A 24372-nucleotide genomic window follows, 5' to 3' on the forward strand; every position below is an offset into this window, starting at 1 on the left:
CTCAAGAGTCTTCTCCAACACCACAGTTCAAAAGCATCAATTCTTCGGCACTCAGCCTTCTTCACAGTCCAACTCTCACATCCATGCATGACCACAGGAAAAACCATAGCCTTGACTAGATGGACCTTTGTTGGCAAAGTAATGTCTCTGCTTTTGAATATGCTATCTAGGTTGGTCATAACTTTCCTTCCAAGGAGTAAGCGTCTTTTAATTTCATGGCTGCCGTCACCATCTGCAGTGATTTTGGAATAAGCATATCTAAAACTATTTGACCTGAGTTTGGCTTTAACTAGAAGGATTCTCCTGCAGTTGGCGTTGTGTTGAAGTTTCAGAATCTTATCAATGAAGATCTTACTGAAAAGGAAGGGCAAATAATCATTGAAAAAGTAAAAGGGGAAGAAGTGACTTTATCTGTTGTCCATACCATTTGAGATTCAGATAATTTTGGAGGAATTCATACACACTGAATAGAGAAAACATTTGAAGCAGGTAATTCTTCTTTGTTGTTTAAAAGAATGTGTATGCTTTGATGTTGGGTGATTTACCAGGAAAAAAGTTTCTCGTAGTCTAAACTTCATTGGAATTATAATTTTGAAGCCTCAGTCAAGACTGCCCTTGAAGAAAAATCTCTTTCAGACATAGAGCTTGATTTATTATTAACAAGTATTTGCTTTAAATATATTATCCTAAGTGTAGTAAGTACATTTTTTATCAAGCCTAAGTATTAAGTGTAAAGTTTAAATATATTATGTATGTGGTGTTCCATACTTCATAAGTGTTTGCTTTCTTTTTTCAGTTTTTTTAAAAAAATTAGTATCTTTTTGCTGTTTCGGGATTTGAACGAAATTCCAATTTACTACGTGTTGCTTAGAGGAAATACAGATTTAATGTGTTGATGGTTTGCCCCCTGAAGCAAGTTGGGTGGCCTCTGTCGTATCAGCCTGGTCAGGTGACTGTCTCCCAGAGGGGGTTTTGTTTCTGAGATCTTTGTCAGTGTCCCGTGCTATCGCGTCAGTGCCTTCCCCCGTCGTCCCTTTAAATTACTCAGCAGCCAACTGTGTTACGTGTGAGTGAATGTTTTTTAGTGATTATTTTTTAATAACATCTAGAATTATAGATATATATTATTCCTTTCTTTGATTTATATGTCATTCTTTCAGTTTTTCATCATTTGTATTATAATATAAAAACTTCACAGAAGTTTTTATTTGTGGGAGTAACTCAGATGTTACAGAAGGAAATTTAAGCAAAACATCAAATTAATCTTTTATCTTTCTACCTTGTTTCTTGGATCTCTGATAGGTGATCTGTTTTTTATCCAAACCAGAGAAAAATCAATGGAGGGGTTTTTCTGATTAAAGTCTGGGAAAACATTCAGGAATTATTAAATAGGGAGCAATATTCTTTTTAAAGTGAAAGTCGACTTCTTATATAGTTCACATTTTGTTCAAGAGATAGAATTGCATCTATTAAATGAATTATTTAAGACTCCATGACAGTGTTAGAGGACTAGTATTTCTTGCCCGGCAGCACAAATCAGCAATAAAGACCTTATGATGCAAACTGTAAGTTGTTTCTCTTTATTCTTATTTTTAAAAGAATTACTATATAGGAATCATAAGTACTTGTTTATTTTGTATGTATTTGAAATATAATGGGCAAAATAGCTTTATAATATTTATTTTGTGACTAAAAGTTAATATATTTTGATATAGATTAGAAAAGAATATTATTATAGAAATAAATTTATATTGAAAGTGTTAGTTTAATAAATAAATATCTCCCTTACAATTATATTTCAGTACATCTTTGTATTTTTGGCAGAAAGTGGTATTTTTTTAGTTTACCTTTTGTAAAGCCAATTCTACATACATAGCATAAATAATTATTAATCTTGGACAAGCTAAACTTTTCGTATTTTCTGGTGAGATGCTATACCTTGTTCCCTTTTTGACTTTGCAGTGTAGTCTTTAGATACTTCATATAGCGAATCATATAGCTCACAGACACCTTCCTTGTATTTTTATTGACCATATCTAATACCTGTCAGGCTTATTATTCTATAGAATACTTTGTTTTTAAATTTTTATCTTATTAGCTTTCAAAAGTATCTTGAATAAAAAATGCTATGATTCCAGTTTTATAATTTGTATATTTGATAAAGCTGAAATCAGTTCCTATATTTTAACATATATACAAAGCTAATCCATGAAATGTTTTTTCATAATGTATGTATTAAGCTATGTTATTTGATCACATGGCTTTCCCTTATTTTTATATTTCAGGTTGGCATTTAAGGAAGCTGTAGTGTTACTTGGTGTTTTAAGACCGTGGACTCTGGAGTCAAAGTATCTGGGTTCAAATCCAGGTTCTATCATTTCCTAGATTTGTGACTTTAGACAAACTTATCACTCTCCAAGCTTCAGTTTTCTAATCTAAAGCCTAAGATAATATGTAGTATTTATTATCACAAAATCGTTTTGAGCATTACATTTAAAATGAAAGTTTATAATAGTGCCTGGCAAATAGAAAGCAGTAAGGATTAGTGTTTAACATTTTGGGAGCAGGAATCAGTGTGCCAGTATTCATATCAAGATTTCATCTCACTGAATAATAATTTTAAGATCTTGAAAATTCTCCTTATTCTTACTGAGCCTCAGTTCCCATACCTGAAAAAATGAGGTTGTAGTGAGAATTCAGTTTGATAATGCTTTAATGCATTTTCTAAAGCAGCCCCCAGCAAATATTAAGCACTCCTTAAATGTTTGATATTATTAATTTTGTTATTGTTTGGTCTTGGTTTTATAGTTTAATTAAATTTGATTCAGCAAATTTAGTTCTTTAAATGTATAATATTAACTTATTAACTTTAATTAACTGTGTGCTGTTAGAGACTTTGAAGGTTCTCCATTAAAAGGTAATATACATTTAAAATAGCATTTACTTGCCTGTAGCAAATGACCTAGAATGTTTGGAGAGAGTAGATGTATCTATAGATAAATTAATCATAATCTTAGAAATATTTCTGTGGCTTTTTAAGCAGATTCATAGTATAAGAATTTAGGAATAAATTCCATCAGATAGTAAAAAATATATTTTGCATTAGTGAGGTTTGAGTTCATGTAATTTTATTTAACTTTTTTGATAGTGTATCATATTCATATCTTCAGGGTGATTTCAGTGTATTGTTCCATCTCAGTTTTATGGACAAGTGGGATTATCAAATAATAATTAAATATTATCTCAATCCTGACATAAGGGTGAAAAAGTACAAGTCTGAAGCTTTTTAATATTTTCTGTCAGAAAATGTTATTTCTTTTCTACAATTGTATTACTATTTTAAAATTTTAAATACAAAATGTTTTTCCATGAATGTAGAGAATGGGCGTATAGCCAAGCAATGGATTAAAAGGGAGTTATATAGTATATTGGAGAAGGCAATGGCACCCCACTCCAGTACTCTTGCCTGGAAAATCTGCCTTGTAAGTATAAGGCACCTTTCACCATTTGTTAGTGAGGAAAGATTCTGTTTTCATTTTGTTCAAATTAATGGTTTGTATTGATCTGAAAATTTGTGAAGTAGGAGATTTTCCATTAAAGCATAGTACCTGTCATTTGCCAGTGAGCTTTGTATTTAGTCAGTGATGTCTTTCGCATGCAACAGATGAGCAAAAGGAGAACTCCCAACTCTTTATAACGAACCTGACCTTCATCAGAGCACTGTCATATTTCTCTCTTTACCGGACATCCACCCTGCAGTAGTCTGCAGACATGCTAAAGTAACATGTCAAAACCTAAACTTGCTACCCGCCTCTCTTCTTCCACTGATTTCTCGGCTCCCATGCTCTAAACCACATGTCTTTACGTTCGTATTTTTTCATTTTTTTAAGTGGTGTTACCATTCACCTAGGCTTCCCAGGTAGCTCAGATGGTAAAGAATCAACCTGCAATGCAGGAGAGCCTGGTTTGGTTCCTGGGTTGGGAAGATCCCCTGGAGAAGGGATAGGATACTCACTCCAGTATTCTTGGGCTTCTCTAGTGTCTCAGATGGTAAATAATCCGCCTGTAATGTGGGAGACCTGGGTTTGATCCCTGGGTTGCGAAGATCCCCTGGAAGAGGGCATGGCAACCCACTCCAGTATTCCTGCCTGGAGAATCCCATAGACAGAGGAGCCTGGCGGGCTATAGTCTGTGGGGTTGCAAAGAGTCGGATACAACTGAGTGATTAAGCTCAGCACAGCACCATTCACCCATTCGCTCAAGCTAGAAACTTTAGAATTACCTTCTACTTCTCTTTATCCTCATTCTCTCCATTAATTGACTGGATTGTTACCAATTTTCTCTGAACAGACTCACCCCTCTTCTCTGCCGTCGCTGCTACCGTTTAGTCCTCATACTTTGCCACCATTCACTCCCTGCTGTTTGCCATTTTTCTGATTGTTTTAGGGAATATAGTTCTACAAGTACAAAGTCTGTAGGATGGTATTCAGGGTTCTTTGACAGTTTGAACCTTGCTTTCATTTTCAGTAACTGTTCTGGCATACTTTTGATCTTTCCTGAACACACCTTCATTCATGCATTTACAAATGTTTGTATAATGTCAACTGGTAGCATTGTGCTAAGTACTTAGAGGAGACAAAGGTAGATAAGACAGCCATGACTGTTGCCCATTAGTGCCGAGGGGACGCCATGCGCACTGTTCCTGGTCTTTGATCACGCTCTTTCATCTGCCCTTTACTCTTTAATAGAGTTCCTATTAATCTTTCATACCCTACCCAAGTGTGATCTCCTTTCTGAAGCGTTTGTAACTTTGCCGGGTAGTATTCCTTCTTTGTGTTCCAGTACGGACACGACTGAAGTGACTTAGAAGCAGCAGCAGCAGCAGCAGCAGCAGTATATTCAGTACTTCTTTTGTCGTGCTTGCTGTATTATACTTGTTTATAGTTGGCCTTTCTCCCTGGCTTAAATTTATAAGTGGGAAGGGAGGAGGGAAATGAAAGAGGAACACAGAAATAAGGATTGAGGAAAGGTGTAGGAAAGGCAGGAAGGGAAGACAAAGAACACAGGAGAAATATGAGCAGTAGTTAAAAACACAGACTCTGGAGCCAGACAGGGCTTGAATCCTGATTCTTCTACTTTCTAGCTGGGCACATGGTATAATAGCTCCATATCTCAATTTATAGTGGGGGTAAATGAGAGGAAAATTGTGACGATTAAAAGAGTTAATAAATATAAAGTACTTGAAAGAGAATAGCACATCAGATCAGATCAGTCACTCAGTAGTGTCTGACTCTTTGCAACCCCATGAATCGCAGCACGCCAGGCCTCCCTGTCCATCACCAACTCCCGGAGTTCACTCAGACTCACATCCATCGAGTCAGTGATACCATCCAGCCATCTCATCCTCTGTTGTCCCCTTCTCCTCTTGCCCCCAATCCCTCCCAGCATCAGAGTCTTTTCCAATGAGTCAACTCTTCGCATGAGGTGGCCAAAGTACTGGAGTTTCAGCTTTAGCATCATTCCTTCCAAAGAAATCCCAGGGCTGATCTCCTTCAGAATGGACTGGTTGGATCTCCTTGCAGTCCAAGGGACTCTCAAGAGTCTTCTCCAACACCACAGTTCAAAAGCATCAATTCTTCGGCGCTCAGCCTTCTTCACAGTCCAACTCTCACATCCATACATGACCACAGGAAAAACCATAGCCTTGACTAGACGGACCTTTGTTGGCAAAATAATGTCTCTGCTTTTGAATATACTATCTAGGTTGGTCATAACTTTCCTTGCAAGCAGTGTCTTTTAATTTCATGGCTGCAGTCATCATCTGTAGTGATTTTGGAGCCCAGAAAAATAAAGTCTGACACTGTTTCCACTGTTTCCCCATCTATTTCCTATGAAGTGATGGGACTGGATGCCATGATCTTTGTTTTCTGAATGTTGAGCTTTAAGCCAACTTTTTCACTCTCCACTTTCACTTTCATCAAGAGGCTTTTTAGTTCCTCTTCACTTTCTGCCATAAGGGTGGTGTCATCTGCATATCTGAGGTTATTGATATTTCTCCCAACAATCTTGATTCCAGCTTGTGTTTCTTCCAGTCCAACGTTTCTCATGATGTACTCTGCATATAAGTTAAACAAGCAGGGTGATAATATACAGCCTTGACGTACTCCTTTTCCTATTTGAAACCAGTCTATTGTTCCATGTCCAGTTCTAACTGTTGCTTCCTGACCTGCATACAGATTTCTCAAGAGGCAGGTCAGGTGGTCTGGTATTCCCATCTCTTTCAGAATTTTCCACAGTTTATTGTGATCCACACAGTCAAAGGCTTTGGCATAGCCAATAAAGCAGAAATAGATGTTTTTCTGGAAGTCTCTTGCTTTTTCCATGATCCAGCGGATGTTGGCAATTTGATCTCTGGTTCCTCTGCCTTTTCTAAAAGCAGCTTGAACATCAGGAAGTTCACGGTTTACATATTGCTGAAGCCTGGCTTGGAGAATTTTGAGCATTACTTTACTAGCGTGTGAGATGAGTGCAATTGTGCAGTAGTTTGAGCATTCTTTGGCATTGCCTTTCTTTGGGATTGGAATGAAAACTGACCTTTTCCAGTCCTGTGGCCACTGCTGAGTTTTCCAAATTTGCTGGCATACTGAGTGCAGCACTTTCACAGCATCATCTTTCAGGATTTGGAATAGCTCAACTGGAATTCCATCACCTCCACTAGCTTTGTTTGTAGTGATGCTTTCTAAGGCCCACTTGACTTCACATTCCAGGATATCTGGCTCTAGGTCAGTGATCACACCATCGTGATTATCTGGGTCATGAAGATCTTTTTTGTACAGTTCTTCTATGTATTCTTGCCATCTCTTCTTAATATCTTCTGCTTCTGTTAGGTCCATACCATTTCTGTCCTTTATCGAGCCCATCTTTGCATGAAATGTTCCTTTGGTATCTCTGATTTTCTTGAAGAGATCCCTAGTCTTTCCCATTCTGTTGTTTTCCTCTATTTCTTTGCATTGATCGCTGAAGAAGGCTTTCTTATCTCTTCTTGCTATTCTTTGGAACTCTGCATTCAGATGCTTATATCTTTCCTTTTCTCCTTTGCTTTTTGCTTCTCTTCTTTTCACAGCTATTTGTAAGACCTCCCCAGACGTCCATTTTGCTTTTTTGCATTTCTTTTCCATGGGGATGGTCTTGATCCCTGTCTCCTGTACAATGTCACGAACCTCATTCCATAGTTCATCAAGCATTCTATCTATCAGATCTAGTGCCTTAAATCTATTTCTCACTTCCACTGTATAATCCTAAGGGATTTGATTTAGGTCATACCTGAATGGTCTAGTGGTTTTCCCTACTTTCTTCAATTTAAGTCTGAATTTGGCAATAAGGAGCTCAGACTGTGGTGAGAGCCATAGTCAGCTCCTGGTCTTGTTTTTGCTGACTGTATAGAGCTTCTCCATCTTTGGCTGCAAAGAATATAATCAATCTGATTTCGGTGTTGACCATCTGGTGATGTCCATGTATAGAGTCTTCTCCTGTGTTGTTGGAAGAGGGTGTTTGTTATGACCAGTGCATTTTCTTGGCAAAACTCTATTAGTCTTTGCCCTGCTTCATTCCATATTCCAAGGCCAAATATGCCTGTTACTCCAGGTGTTTCCTGACTTCCTACTTTTGCATTCCAGTCCCCTATAATGAAAAAGACATCTTTTTTGGGTGTTAGTTTTAAAAGGTCTTGTAGGTCTTCATAGAACCGTTCAACTTCAGCTTGTTCAGCGTTACTGGTTGGGGCATAGACATGGATTACTGTGATATTGAATGGGTTGCCATGGAAACGAACAGAGATCATTCTGTCACTTTTGAGATTGCATCCAAACAATATAGCAAGTAATATATGCTATATTGTTTTTATTAGCAATAACTAGCTTTCATAAGTGAGGTGAGTTGTGTTTCCTCCTTCATTTAGTCTTCTAAGAGATAGGAGATTTTTTTTTAAATTTTACTTACTTATTTTTAACACCAAAAACATTTTGCATTGGGGTATAGCTGATTAACAGTGTACTGACAGTTTCAGGTGAACAGTGAAGGGATTCAGCCGTACGGGATGGGAGATTTTAAGCTGCTTATTATTATAGCTAACGCTGTGTGTTCACTTACAGCATCACATTTTAGTGTGCTTTGGGCCTGAGCTGAAAGGGGAGCTCCTATCCATATGTGCTGTTTACAATGTAATACTGAATATGGTCACACTGAGAATTTTGTGTCTTCATACCAGAGTCTGTCCTGCTGCGATCTTCCTAGCTTTTAGATCAGATGACGATAGTCTTTTTACCTGTTTGTTGTTTTTTTTTACCTTAACCGTCAGGCTTGATGTTATCACTGTTTTGTGTCATATACCTTAGATTCTTTTATTAAACTATGTTCTCTTTCCTGACTATTCTCCAGCCTGAGAATGAGACAGAAAGGGCTAATGTCTAGGCGTAACGTCTTGGTTCTGGTAGCAGGATCTGTTCCTCCGCACCAGGCTGCTATTCAGAGCACTTCCACCATCCCTGCCACCTTCTGCCTCACACTCATCACGCCTCCTTGCAATATCATTCTCTGCTCTGTCCTCTGCTGCAGTGCTGTTGACCCAGCTTTGAATAGACCATAATGTCGTATCAGTCCTGCACCTGGGATGCTAGCTTTCACAGATGCTGAGAAGCTAGGAGAGTAAAGCACTCATCATGGACTGGTGGGTGACTTCAGTTTTAACAAATGAGTTAGATGCCGATTGTCCTGGTTCTTCAGATTAAAAAAGGAATTTTGGAGGAGATGACGTTTTAGTCGCTGCTTGAGCAGTGGAGGAGGAAAGAGTAGGGTGGTATTTGAGGCTTTTGATTCATTGTCTACTAATGCTTGAGTCAGGCACTGAGATTACAAAAGTTTAGTTCTGTTTAATTCCAAATGACTAGTCCCAGAGAGAGATAATGCAGAAGTTGGAAAGAAAGAGATGACTAAGGATTGGAGAAGTTGGAGAAGGTTTTGTCCTCACTCTACCAAATCTCCCTGGATGGTTTCATGTATTCTCTTGTATTCATGATTCTCATGTATTCATGGAGTTTCTGGAATGCACAGTGATACCCTGTCTCTTGTTTTCACATGCTGTTTCTTCTGTATGAAATCGTGTTCACTTGGCTAATTCTTGGGCTTCCCTGGTGGCTCAGACGGTAAAGAATCCGCCCGCAATGCGGGAGACCTGGGTTTGATCCTTGGGTTGGGAAGCTCCCTGGAGAAGAGAACAGCTACCCACTCCAGTATTCTGACCTGGAGAACTCCATGGACTGTGTAGTCCATGGGGTCGCGAAGAGTCGGACACGACTGAGCGACGTTCGCTTTCACTTTTTTGGCTAATTCTTACAATTACAGGAGCCGTAACTTGTAGAAAAGCTTACTTGATCCTTCAGCACTGGGTTACATAACCTTGGTTACACTGCGTTGTGACTGCCTTCACCAGCCTGTTCAAGGAAGATAGGAAATGCATGTGTGATATGCTCGGTGTATGGCTGCTGCTCCAGAGTATTTGTTGGTTGAATGAATGAGTGGGATTTGGTATAGAGAGGATACTCAGTCACTCCTGGCAAGGGGAGGAGGCAGACAAAAACACGGCATGTGGTAAATGGAATCATCTGATTGGAGAGTAGTGTTGAAAAGAGGCTGGAGTTTTCAATGCCAAGTTAAAAAGTCCAGAGTTGGTTTAACACAAAAAGACCATTGAAGCTTTTAGAGATAACAACAATAGTATACGTTCTCATAAATTTGAGTGCTTGGGAAATAAGTTTTTCTAAATTTTGTTTTAAAATTTTTTTAATACTCGTCAGTGGACTAAATAATATGGTGACTGCCTCTTTTATAGACTCATTTCTTTTTAAGACTGTTCCCACATAATTTACAGGGAAACTGTTAATATACTCTTAAATAAATTTTAATATACTTTTGCATAAATTGAACAACTCATTAAACTTTGCAGTTTATTTTTCTCACAAACTGAACTGTTGTGAACTATGAAAATTTACAAATAAAATTCAAATAAGGCAGCAATCTTAACACAATGTATAGGGGTTTCCTTCTTATTTGTAACTTGAAGAAGAATAAATGCTTACAGCTGTGACTTTTTTTCCCTCCAGTATCTCCAGAGGCAGTTGGATTTTTGTCTGCTGTTGGGGTGTTTATTATCTTGATGCTGCTCCTTTTTCTCTATATTAATAAGAAGTTCTGTTTTGAAAATGTTGGCGGGTTTCCAGATCTTGGTTCAGGATACAGTGCAAGGAAGAATTCACAAGATAAAATTTGTAAGTATCATATCGCTGCTTCTCTTGTTTAGTCTTTCTATCTACTGTTTATTACTTTATTTTAAAAATACGATATACATTAAAAAGCTTGATTCTGACATACAGTAAACTAACCTTTAGACATTATTCTGTGAGAGTAAAAGATCTATTACATAAATTATGTTCAGCTATCTTTTTATTGCCCATGAATTGCTACTATATTGCATAAAAATGAATTGTATATCATCATAGAATGACATTTTTATATACTTTAAGAAGAAGGACATATCTTATTACTTTCTATGTTTAAATCCATTGTCCAAATAGTTTTCTAGAGAGCTTTTTTCCCATGTCCCTAGAAAGCTTTTGAGAGTATTCATCCTTTAATCTGCTGTTGAATTCTCAGCGATGGATAATTATGTTGTTTAGAGAAGGTGGTTTTCTCTAGTAATTTAGTATGTAAAATCTGATTATGAAACTTAGTGTTCCTCTTTCCTCCTTGGCAACACAGATATATTGCTTAGTGTTACCAGATAATAGGAAAGATGAGGGCTGTGATATTGTTCTTTTTCTTATGAAAAACTTCTCTTTTTTTAAGTTATTATAGAGTTCTTTATTTGCTGTTTCCAAAGACTGGCTTATGTAAATAATAACAAAAAGAAGTTGAAAATTGTAAAAGTGAGACATTAATTTAGAATTTTAAGGAAAAATACAAGAGAAGCCTTACATTTCTTGTCCATGTACAAATGTTGAAGAGATGCTTTTGTCTTGTATCTGGTAACTTAAAAAGTGATAACCTCATTGTTTATAAAAATCTTATTGTTGAATTACATCATGCAGATTTTACATTAAGGAAACTGTAGTATTTTATGTGGTTTGGTTTGATTAATGTTTCTCATACTTCACCTGTTTTTTCTTTTTTCCATCATTTGCATAGAATAAACTGGTTAAAGAAACCTCTTTTAGTAGCCTCCAGTAATTCTCCGTTTTGGCATTTCTAGTTTTTCTTTGGTCTTATCCCTTCACACTCTTAAAAATTATTGAGGACCCCAAAGAGTTTTTGTTTATGTGAGTTATAGCTCAATGATATGTAAATTAGAAGTTAAAACCTAAGAAAAATTTAAAATACTTTTTCAATTTATTTTTAAAAACCCAACAGTAAGTCTATTACTTGTTAATCTAAAATGTATTAATTTTTAAAACTGTATATTTTCTAAAACCAAAAAATACGTTTGATGAGAAGAGTGGCATTGTTTTACATTGCAAATCTGTCTAATGACTGGCACAGAAGAAACAACTGGATTCTCATATCTGCTCCTGCATTCAATCTGTTCCATGGCCTCGGGAAAACCCAGGAGCTCATTTGAGTGAATGAAAGTGAAAAGTTTAACTATCCTCTTACTCTCATTGTAGAAAGAGTTTTGACCTTGAGGATCTATTGGAAAGGTTGGGGGACCTTATTAATTTTTCTGAGGCTGTTTCTTTACTCACTTATTAAATAAGAATAATAATATTTACCTTCTAGAGTTATTTTAAGATCAAATAAGAAAAAAATTTGTAAATCACAATTCCTTACATGTAATAGCCACTCAGCAAATGTTCTCTCTCTGCTCGTCCCTATTCTAACTTCTGCAAAATTGTTTAGATATATAAACAAATACATATTTGGGGTAATATATGTATTGGGGGAATCCTTAATACATTTTTTATTTTGAAATGGTATTGGTACTTTGTTCTTTGTTAATAATATAGGGCAGTTCCCATACATAGACTATTAATAAGTTAACTAAAAAGTACATAATAAAAATCCTTTTTATACTTCTTCTTGCAGGTATAGAATAAAAACCCAATAGTATTTGAGGGAAAAATACTGTCTTGCTGCTGTCATGCCAGCTGTGGAGTGGGAAAAAATCTGGTTACGTTTAAACCAAGTGGTTTGATTTTTTTTTTTTTTTGAAGCATCTTTTACTTCAACATATTTCTTCCATTACATAAGCATTTACAGAAAGATTAAAAGGCATAATGTGAAATACTGATATTGAGCTAATGAATAGCACCATTTAAGTAAATGTTAAATTGAAATTCCAGAGTGCTTAATATTTTGAGAAGAGAAAATTCCATGATTGTAGCTTTTAGGAACAAGGAATTAGAAAATGGCATTTTTCAAAAGTTTTCAGCAGAATCTGCCTTCAGTATCCTCTCTGGTGGACACGATCAGTAATGCTGTGGAAGATTTGACCACTGCTGTAGGAGAAGTCAGCTATGCGTTCACTGACTCAGTTGCTGAACAGGTAACAAGCATGATAAATGGCTTTCGCCCAGAAGAGGAAAGCTCTGCAGCCCCAGAAGCTGTAGATACTTCTAAACAAGAAAGCACCACAATATCAGAAGTCTCCCAAAACACTAATTGTCAGAAAGCACCATTCAATTTAGAGAACCAAGCAAATCAAATAAATAGCTATAATACTTCAGTTTCACAAAAGCAAGACCAAAGAATGAGTGAAGGAGGAGGAGTTAAACATATTAATAATAGGCAGCAGATGCCATCACAATATCAAGAAACAGATAATGCTTTGAAAGGTGATTCTTCTTTGAAAGGCCATGTGAGTGATGGTAGGGTATCAGTTAGCAGGCAGAATGCAAGTGCTGGGTCTCCCTGGCAAGAACTTCAAAGTACTGACAGGTGTAGAAAAAATGGATTAGAAATTTCCAGTGATGGTAAACATGACTTAAAGGAGGTAAGATATCAAGAAATGAAAGAAAATTACTTAAAGAAAGCTGAAACACATATTAAAAGTAAAGGATACAAAGGGCATAACTATTCAGGAAATGAATGTTCTCCAAAAGATATTCTGGAAAGCAGTAGACATATGATACAGAAATCCATTAAGAAGGAAGACTTATATCCAGCAGCATCAACTGATTCTAAAGAGCAGTGTCAAGGAAAAATCAAAGAACAAATAAATCCAACAAAATACTACAAAGGGAAAGCAGATATAAAAACAAAGAAAAATGAAGCCATTTCTGCCAAAAAAGAAACAGCAAAGAGTAAAGATGAAAAATATTTTAAAATAATACCAGAAAAAGGTGAGGTCTCCTAATGTGAGTTTGAGTGATAAAATGTTCTTTTAATTTTTTCACATTAGGAAAAATATCATCCAACTTCTTTAATTGTTCTCTGTACATCTGTTTTGCTAAGGCTTTCTTGAGTCCTCTTACTGAGAGGCATTTTTAAAGTCATGCAGTTTTTTCTTACAGTCCTTTCAAAACATGTTGTTTGTATTCCCCTGATTTAAGTATTGCCCCTGGTCCCTGCATTATTTGGACAGTTTTAAGGACCTTCATTTTACTTGTTGCTGGCTGCTGCTAAGTCACTTCAGTCATGTCCGACTTTGTGTGACCCCATAGATGGCAGCCCACCAGGCTCCCCCGTCCCCAGGATTCTCCAGGCAAGAACACTGGAGTGGGCTGCCATTTCCTTCTCCAATGCATGAAAGTGAAAAGTGAAAGTGAAGTCACTCAGTCGTGTCCGACCCTCAGCGACCCCATGGACTGCAGCCTACCAGGCTCTTCCGTCCATGGGATTTTCCAAGCAAGAGTACTGGAGTAGGGTGCCATTGCCTTCTCATTTTACTTAATGCCCATTTATTGTACAGCCCAGAACTCTATGGTTTTCTTAAGTACTGTGCATACTTTAATTGGAGTTTATTTGGTGTGCTATAGTTGAATTTAAAAATTTTGTGTTTTTGTAACCTACCCTTAACCCTTTATACATTGTTGCCCTTCACATCTTTCCTGGTAAGAATCTACCAAATGTTTTATGTTTTCCTTGAGAGCAATGGATTTTTATTTTATTGAAATACATGCTTCAGAATGTCTTTTCATTTAGCCATACTTTGAGAGTTTTGTGTGACTTCTGTGTTTCCAATGCATATACATGAACAATCTATTTTTATTCATAAGTTCTCTATGTACAATTAAGATTCCAACTAAGCAGTCACAGTTTTCATCCACAGTATTTGTGACAGTTTTCAAAACAATTTGCTGACAGTTACTTGGTTTCCTTCATGTTGCCAGTTATCACTCCTGGTTATCCCTTGAAGTGAAGTGCAAGTGGCTCAGTCATGTCCAACTCTGCGACCCCATGGACTGTAGCCCCCCAGGCTCCTCTGTCCGTGGGATTCTCCAGGTCAGAATACTGGAGTGGGTATCCGTTCCCTTCTCCAGGGGATCTTCTCAATCAGAGATTGAACCCAGGTCTCCCACATTGCAGGCAGATTATTTACCATCTGAGCCGTGATTATGCCTTAGTCATTCTCATTTACTGTTGATCTGATCACAACACCAGAAGTACACTGGCTTTTATTTATAAAAGATACATATGGAATTTTTGTGTATGTTTACATTCTCATAACATAACAAAAAACTGAGTAGCACTAGAAATGCAGAAGACTGTTTCAATTCTGCTACATGACTTTATGTGTAATAGGAATCTGCTATTTATCAGTTGTCTGAATGATTTTTAAATGATATAATAGAGGCTGATCCAAGATGGATGAGCCAATTAAAAAGGAATGTAAATTTTTGGAAATATATCTGTTTTGAAGTTTATTCTCCTAGCAGTTGTTTGAAATGTCAGATTCAGTGAGTTTTTTTTTTTTTTTGGTAGCCTTGATTTAATTTTGGTAGCCTTATTACCTGAAGTAATAAAAATTAAAAGAAATAAAATTAAGTGAAATAGTTTACATATTATCTTATTCATAAAATAACAGAATGGATGCTATTAATACTTCACAAGTAGTAGTGCAGAATTTAAAATTTTAATTTGTTTTAATTAAGAAGCATGCTACTACCTAAAGGAATCACATATCTCTTAAGTATTCTAGAATTTAATGAGTACTAAACTGAAAATCCCATGGACAGAGGAGCTTGGTGGGCTACAGTCCATAGGGTTGCGAGTGTCAGACACGACTTAGTAACTGAACTACCACCTCCAAACTGAAACATATTATGATTTAAAAATCATTTTGAAAATCATTCGACCCATATGGATTGTCCCTTCATATAGCTGAACTGTAATATTGCTAGTATTAATACCTGAGTCCTAGGTTCTGACAGAGCTTATAAGATATAATAAGAGGAAGAAGGGTTTCCTTCTCCATTTCCAAATGCAGGGCTACTTTAGGTAATATAGCAGGTAAATTTCTTGCTGCCCTCCTCAGAGCTCTCCTGCTGCCTTGGAATCCACACAGTGCTAAAACCTGGGAGTCAGACTGCCCAGATTTAGACTAGATCTGCCATCATCTCAGTCCTGTCTAATAGAACTTTCCGCAGTGATGGAAGAGTTCTACGTATCTGTATTGCTCCATACCTAACCACTGTCCACACATAGCTCTTGAGCACTTGGAATGTGGCTAGTTAGCACTGGAGAACTAGACTTTAGATTTTATTATTTCTACTTAATTTAAATAACTGCATGTGGCTGGTGACTAAGTATGACAGTGCAGAATATAACATTGGTTATGGCTTTACCCTTTGATAGTTTTATTTTACTGAATTAAAAAGTGGGACTTGGACTAGTGACATTGAAGCTACCATGTTTCTAACTCTGAATATTGAATTTCTATCCCATATCTTGTTCTCGTTCTTTGTCTCTCCACTTGAATTTTAAACTTTGATTCCTGTAGTGCAGATGATTTAGCTGAGTGTAATGAGAGAAATGTCTAGACTGAACTAATAACTTCTGACTGCTGTGGTCTCTTCATCCTTCTGGAGTTGTTTTAGAATTCTGAGAAGGTTACATCTTGTCTAAATGAATCTCAACATGATGCAGTTTCAAAATCTTTACCTTTTAAGTAAATGATACCCACTCCAGTACTCTTGCCTGGAAAATCCCATGGATGGAGGACCCTGGTAGGATGCAGTCCATGGGGTCGCTAAGAGTCAGGCACGACTGAGCGAGTTCGCTTTCACTTTTCACTTTAACGCATTGGAGAAGGAAATGGCAACCCACTCCAGTGTTCTTGCCTGGAGAATCCCAGAGACGGGGAGCCTGGTGGCTGCCGTCTATGGGGTTGCACAGAGTCGGACACGACTGAAGCGACTTAGCAGCAGCAGCAGCAGCAGCAGCAGCAGCAGTGCTTTTTAAAAGAATATAAAATTAATTTACCAGTTTACCTTCTGGAAATGTAATTTGAAATTTGGGTACATGTAAGTAAGGTTTTCCTAGGAAGTCTGCCTTTCACAGATGATGTGTTAAGTTTGGTATATATGCTTCCAGATATTTTTGTATGTATCTATAAACTTATACTGCATGGATGTGTGTATACATTGCACGTAGATGTGTGTATGTGTGTTAATCTGTTTTTTTAAATGAGACTATAACATCTACTTTATTTCTCTTAACATTATATGGTAGGCATTCTTTCCCTGTGAGCACTCATAAGTTCCTCATTTTTAATGACTGCATAGTGTACCATTGCACAGATGTATCATAATTTACTTAACCAAGGCCCAGCGTTGGACATTCAGCTTGCATTTTTGTTTTCTTTGGCTGTTAAACACAATTCAGTAAATTGTCTCAAATACATATCACTGCCCATCTGTTAATTATTTTTTTAGGCTGAATTCTTAGAAATGGAATTGGTTAATTCTTATAAATGAATCAAAGACTATATACACTGGAAACTTTGATATGTATTGCCAGGTTGCTATCTAGAAGAGTTGTATCATTTGTATTTCAATCAATAGTGTATGTCTGTCTGTCTCTTTGTTCTGCTTCTAGCGCTAAGCAGTATCAGCTATGAAAATTTTGGCTAAGATGATGACCAAAAATGTCTCTTGTAACATGAATAATTTCAGTCAGATCCATATGTATTGGCAATACTTAAACTTCTTTGTGTGCTACTAATGCTTTAAAAAAATTGTGTAAGATGGCAAGCCCTATTATTCTGTTTATCTGTATCATGGTTGGAAAATCCCTGTGACTAACATTATTTATATAATTCAAATATGCAAGTCAGTTTTTTCTCGTAAAACATAAAAACCCAAAGCTTGGGCTTCTTAAATGAAAAATATTTTTCTAAAGCTGAAAATTCAGATTGTGTGTGTGTATATTTGTGTGTATATGAATATATATGACACATATATAAGTGTATAACATATATATGACTGTAGCAAATTTGCCATTACTTTATAGCATTGAATTTTGATCTGCCGTCCTTGTCATTCCAAATAGATAATTCCTACCTGGACAAAGATGAGCCTGGTTCATCGTCTGAAAGTGAAGATGAAGCACTGGGTAAATACCACGAGGCCTTATCCAGAACACACAACTCCAGACTACCACTGGCGGAGTCTAGACAAAAGAGCTATACGTGGGAAACGAGACAGAAATACAGTCCTCTTTCTGCAGAGTATGACGGATACAGTAGTGAAGCATCAGTAGATGAAGGTAAGATAGGCTAATTATTCAATTTTTTAGCTGATATGCTGTAGGACTTAGTTATTTGTTTCTACAACTCTAGGCACCTGTGGTTGCACACTAAATAAGAGATCGCGTGAATAGTCACATTTCTGGGACTGTAATGTATTCAAATTCAAATCTTTGAGCTCAAGCCAAAACCAAAACACACCAAACCCAAACACCAATAATTGAAATACAGTGGTAATTCTAGTGCTCTTTTCACAATGAACATATGCCTAGCAGTCATGAAATGGGAAATGGGAATCTGCTCTTGTCTCAGATGGAATCATTTCCTAAATACCTGTTATAGGAACTGATATCTCTCAGTGTTGACTATGACTGCAGTGTGTAAATGAATGTGTTTTCATTCAGTATGGCCCCTAGCGTGAGCCAAACACTTCATGCAGCACTTAGCAGAAGAAATGATGATCTGTTCCATGTAGAGGGAAAACTGAGATACATTTATGGAGTACCTGTACTGTACTGTACTAGGTTTTTAGGGGAATTTAAGGAGTTTTCAGGAATTATTTTGTCTCTAATTGATTTTTGCCTCACATGCGGACACTGACATTTGAACTCAACCTACATAGAAGATACAAGTCCACTCTCACACATTTTTATATCTTTCTAAAAGAGAAATAAAAAAGCTTTGCTATTGCTTACAGCATTTTTCCTTCCACATTTAAGTAAGTTGTTCATGTACTTGATACAGTGTGTGTTTACTCCTAGTGATTATTATATAAATGTCCAGATATGCAGAAAAGAGCAATGTATTTTAAATAGCACTTTTATTAGTGCATCAGACGCAAACTAACCTTAATTTTATAGCTGTGGCTTGTGTTTTGGGACCTGTTACTATTGATGACTTATCCTGGCACATACAGTTGTCAAAAGAGCTAAATCATTTACTTTTGTATTTGGCTTAATGCTAACTAAAGATTGGTATATATACCTCCCTTTTATCTCTGCTAGTACATAGGTACAGTAAGAAAATAAATATAGAAAGCTCATTATGAGGTGTTCGGGAAGAAATAAAAAATATTAGACATGGACTCTACCCTCAAAAATACCTTACTTAACACTAGAGAAAATAAGATATGTGTTTACAGTGATAACTAAATAATGCAAAAATGACAAAGCCAGTCCCCAACTTACGTAAACCCTGGCTCATGAATAGTAGAACAGAAAGAGAAGGGGTCTTAAAGCCTGATCCTTGCGCGCATTCTGACCCTGTGACTCACCAGGCTGTGAGCCCTTGAGCAGTGTAGCTAATGGTTTGTAGGCTTGTTTCATTGTCTCTCAGTGTGAATAATAACTTGCTGATAGGGTTGTCATGGACCTTAAATGCCATGTGTGGTGTTCTTAGCATAGTGTCTGATGCCTGACTGGTAAGTGATCAGTAAATGGTGGTCATAGTTGTGGTTGGTGAAACAGTGATGGTGATGAGAGTGAGTAGCCACAAGCAAGCTATGAGTGTGTAATATGTGACTCTAGACGTTTTCTTTTTTGCAGCTTCAGTTCCAGGCTTTTTTCCTCTACTCATCCTTCTTACCCTACACTTCTGTGCTGGTTTGATTGCTTCTTCCCACTAGTCCTGTTACTCTCCCGTGGCTCAGCAGTTTGGGGAAAGCGGTAAAGAGAGAAGCATAACCTCAGTGGCCCTTCTGTTCCTGCCCTTCCCTCTGGAATCACCTCTCATTTCACGTCACCTGTGTATTTAGGACTTGTACCTTTCTACCATTTCTACCCTAAATCATTTGGTAAAACATCCAGGATAGCATGATTTTAGGCATTCTGAAATGAGATTTACTTACTTCATAAGCATTTGGTGAAAGCTTTTTATGTGCCATACTAGATCCTGTGGATGTAAATAAAAACATTTTATAAAAAATTATATAAAAGATTAATCAAAGCAAGCTTGTTTTAAAGAGCCCCCAGACTGGCGGAGGATGACCTGTGAGTACATGTGTAATGCTGTGTGGTAAGAGGTCTGTTAATACAAGAATAGCATTGTGCAGAAATACAGAAGAGGTGACTGAGACTTTGGGAGGTGGGGCTGGAGGATCTGCACAGAGTGGGTGAGCTAGACTTGAGGGGGACTGCTCAATCACACAGAATAGTGATTGTAGAAAAGCAGAAGACACTGTGTTTCCAAGTCTTTAACCTAGGATCTGTGCTTGGAGAAGGTGCAGTAATGGGGCTGAATGCCACACTCAGGACTTTGGATGTTGTCTTCCAGGAAATACAGAGCCCTAGAAAGTTTTTACACTGGCTAGTGTGGCACTTTTAGGCTAGTGTTTAAATACTGTAACAGAAGATGAATTGGAGATAGGAACTGCTGAAGACAGAAGGACAGATTAGATAAACAGCCATGAGATCCTCATTAGCAATGTTAATTGAGGGACTTCTCAAGAAGAAACTGAGGGACTTCTCAGTATATCCTGGTGAATGGCTGTATGTTATGTGTAAGGAAAGACTGTTTAATTAGTTTAGAAAGCATAAGAGAAGTAAGTTTGTGGGAGGAGATAGTTTGGTTTCAATCATGCTGTATTTCAGGGGTCTATGGAATATCCAGGTGGAGATGGATATCCTTATTGTTAAAATGCTGGCACTGGGGTTTAGGATGGAGAGATGACCGAGTGATAATGTAAGATAGCGATCGACTAAGAAGATAGTTTTTTGTATCATAGATTATTGCTAATTGAAAAATCAGAGATTGCTGTGAGTCCAAAGAAGACTCAGTGGAGTAAAGGGAAGAACAGGAGGACTTGATTAGAGAGGGACATTTCAGAGGTCTGGATTTTAGAGAACAGCAATTTCAAGTGATAGTAAGTTCTGAACATGCCCACAGGCTAAAGATGCAGAAATACACATAAAATGCTAAAAGGTTTTAAGGAAGGGAGCGAAATACTGTCCACTGGGGAAGGTGTGAGAGAGCTTCCGTGAAAATGGTGTTAGGGTTCAGCTTTGAAAAATGGGTAGAAAGTTGGTGAAAAGAATAAGTAGAAGTATCTTAGAAGGAAGTTCATAAATGCCACAGTACAAAGTAGTGAAATCTAGGGACTATTTCAGAAACAGAGAAAAGGCTCCTCTTAACTCTAACATAGGTGCGTGTATGTGTTTATATATATATGTTTATATATGTGTAAAATAAAGTGGAAAGACAGATAAAGTCTAAATCCTGGAGTGGCTTTCTGAGAAGTTTGGATTTCAGTGGTTAGCCAGCAAGAACTCATTGAAAGTTTTTCACCAAGGAACCACGACCAGGGATGTCCAGGTTCGATGCATGATACTGGATGCTTGGGGCTGGTGCACTGGGACGACCCAGAGGGAGGGTATGGGGAGGGAGGAGGGAGGAGGGTTCAGGATGGGGAACACAGGTATACCTGTGGCGGATTCATTTCGATAGTTGGCAAAACTAATACAATATTGTAAAGTTTAAAAAAAAAAAAAAAGAGTAGTTTACAACTGGAAGACTATAGGAAAAAGTCACCAATTAAGGAGGTCTTTGGAGTCATCTGTGTGGGAAATGGTAAAAATCTGAATTATAATAATGGCAGTAGGAGTATAAGAGGATGGAAGAGATCTTATAGAGGCACCGTTTACTGGATTTAGAAACTAAATGCATTGGAACTTTAGAATGAAGGAAGAAGTGTCAAAAATGATTCTAGTTTCCAGCAAGTGTGACTAGGAAAATGCTGAGGTCACTAATACAAATAAGAAATCCAGAGAGGGATGTTTCTTACTTGGAAGATGGGGGAAGGGTGGGAGATAAAAGTGGGTTCATGTATATGGTAAGGCAGAATATTTAAGCAGTTGGAAATGGTTGTGGATCTTAAAATCATGAATGCATTTGGGAGAAGGTTTGCCAGATCATATATACTTAGCAAATAGAAGCCAAGGGAAGTAATTAAATTGATGAGAGAGAATGTATGGAGAGAAAAGGAAGTCATTTCCTTTCATTAACAGAATTAAAGGTGTCACTTAAACAGAGAAGAGTAAGTAACCAATAAAATGGAGAATCAGTAGAACGTTGTATTTCATCAGCCACAGGAGAGTTTTGAATGCCACACTGCAGAGAGACTGGGGATGAGAGTTCAGACTAGCTCCTTTGTCCATTAGAAGTTGATCAGTAACTCTCAGTGTACATTTGAGAAGTATAGACTCCTAAGTGAGATTAAAGGTGGTTAGGAAATAGTAAGTGGAAGAGTGTTCATTTGCTACCTGCATTTTCATCTTACTTTTTCTCCCTTTATCAAGAAAAAGAGGTAGTTGTAGGGCAACCCCAGAACAGTAACCTCCTCTGGTATGTATTCATAATGGGGGGGCAGTGCTTCTGATACCCATTTGGGTTTCTGCCAGGTGGTTGTACCTCTACATAGCTGACTCAGGAGAAACACTGCTCACTTCACCCAATCACCTAAGGGGACCACTGAGTACCGTTCTCTGGTAGGATTTGTTCATTTTCCTGGGATACAAGTAAAGAGATCAGCTGAATAGGTTATGCTTTCGTTACTGATCTGACCCTTTATCTGCATACTATTCTGCATGTTTATAAAGATTGGACTTGACTGCTGTGGGTTGAGGTGACTAAAGGGAATTACAAAGTAGAAGGGAAGATATTTTTTAATGTGCATTTTTACATGACATACTGTTACCTCATTAGGGCTGGTAAAGAACCATCACCCCATTTCTCAACTCTGAATAATTCCAGTAGAGAAGCTATGAAATAGCCAATACTGGAAGTATCTGTAAGAGTAGAGTGGTGATCCTAGTCTATCATAAACTGCTTAAGTTTGTACAATTTAACTTTTTGTGTTAATGGTGTGTGCTCCTTCTCTCCCCTGCTCCCCACCTTTTAGTCCTTCACTTCCAATTCTGTGGAATATTTTAGGAAAAATGGACTTTTAAAGAAGAAAAAAAAAAAAAGACTGAATTTCTTTGCTTTATTTGCATATACAGACTGGAATTTTTTTTTTTTTAAACAGTCTCCCCAAAGGAATGTGTCTTGCTTCTTACTGACATTTGGTATGTTTCATTCATTGGACTATTTTTTACTTACTTTCTATGTATTTCAAAAGCCTGTGAGAATTACAGGATTTGATAAACATTTTGAAGACCGGAGAAACCCAAATTGTTTTCCTCTTTGAGAGTCATGACTATCTTCTGGTGTGGAGAAATTGCCATTGGAAAAATTGACAATTTTGATTCTCGTTGATATGGTTAAAAACTGAATAAAAGGTGTTCAAGTTTTCTTTTAAAACATGATCACAAACCAGTTCTAAAATCTACTGTTTTTGACATTGGAATTTAAATTGTGAGATAGGTTTAAATGTCTAGAATGCAACTGATAAGCTTTTCTTGAACTGTTAGTTTTTTTTTGAAGTAGAGTTTTTTTCATGTTTAATTTGTATTTGTAAAAAAAGAAAAAAGAACAAAAAAAATTTCCAAATCTAAGTAATACAAAACCAGAGCAAAACTGTTGTGCCTTCTGTTTATCTTTGATTCCAGTCTTGGCAATTGTTTAAAGAAAAAAAAAAAAAACCCCTACCAGGGAGGGCCTGGTAGGGATTAGGAGAGACAGGGCAGGACTTTCTGACAGGCAGGGAGAACCTCCATTCACTGAGCTCCTCCTGTGTGCCTGACACTGTTAGTTTCTCTACCCCTTGTCATATTTAATCTTCATCGCAACACATTGTGATAGATAGGATTATTTCCATTTTACAGAAGTGAGAGGAGATTTTGGGTCAAATAAGTAACTTTTAACCTAAGGTCACACAGTAAGTTAGAAAGACGACATTTGTCAAGTTCACGACAAAACGAATGATGCTTTAGCTTCTGTTAGGTTATCACTGCTGCTTTAGTGTCCTCCCGAAGTCTCTTTTGTTTATAATTAATCTCTTCAGTCGGGTCCTTTAGAGAAGTTGCTGTGTTATAAATCTGAAATACAGATACTATAGAAAGAGTAAGAAAATACGACAGCCTGTATTTGTTGATCATATTTTCTCCTCTAGGTGGCCATGTTCACCTTCCATTTTTTGGAATACAAAAGGGGATAATAGCTCTAAGAACTTTTTTTGGAAAAAATGAACATTAAAATAACTGATCAGATTTCCTTTGTTCACAATTTTATTTTACTGTGTTCTTAAAATTAAGATTTTCTGATAATCCTCTTAATTTAAAAAGGTTTAAGAGTTAAATAGTAGGTTGTGATACCTTGTTTAAGTTGGTAAGATAGCACAACCTTTGAAATTCTATTCATGCTATTTAGTACTTTCCATTTTTATATAACAGAAGCCTTATTAGATTTTATATAAAGAAAAAGCAGTATAAAATTATTAGAATGTCTTTTTGTTACTATAGCTTTTTATTCTTCGTTTACCATAGAGATTATCAAGCTACATTTACATATTGTGGCATAGCTGTATTAAAAATCGTATAATTTTTTTGTGTGTGAGTTAATTTTAAATGATATTTAAAAATAAAATAATTTCCAGCATCACTTATGTCTTAGGGTACATGTAAGCCATACACACACACACACACACACACACACACACACACACACACTTGCCACTCTCTTATGGCTGCTTCACAAGCTCCCTG

General features: G+C 36.9%; 1 protein-coding gene across 3 annotated transcripts in view; it reads left to right on the top strand.

Moving 5' to 3' along the window:
• Positions 1 to 10195: 10195 nt before the first annotated feature.
• The window catches only part of SYT14 (synaptotagmin 14), a 142782-nt gene continuing 128605 nt past the window's right edge, over positions 10196 to 24372 (top strand). The window contains exons 1-2 of one of the 3 annotated variants that reach the window (XM_070384443.1): positions 10196 to 10322; positions 17539 to 17754. In XM_070384443.1, coding sequence (XP_070240544.1) covers positions 10211 to 10322; positions 17539 to 17754 — 328 coding nt within the window. In that variant the 5' untranslated portion in view covers positions 10196 to 10210. Of the gene's footprint in view, positions 10323 to 12454; positions 13389 to 17538; positions 17755 to 24372 lie in introns of those variants that run through there. The other 2 variants (XM_070384442.1, XM_070384441.1) reach the window with 2 other exon arrangements.

Source organism: Bos mutus, chromosome 16, assembly GCF_027580195.1.
Source record: "Bos mutus isolate GX-2022 chromosome 16, NWIPB_WYAK_1.1, whole genome shotgun sequence".
Lineage (NCBI taxonomy): Eukaryota > Metazoa > Chordata > Mammalia > Artiodactyla > Bovidae > Bos > Bos mutus.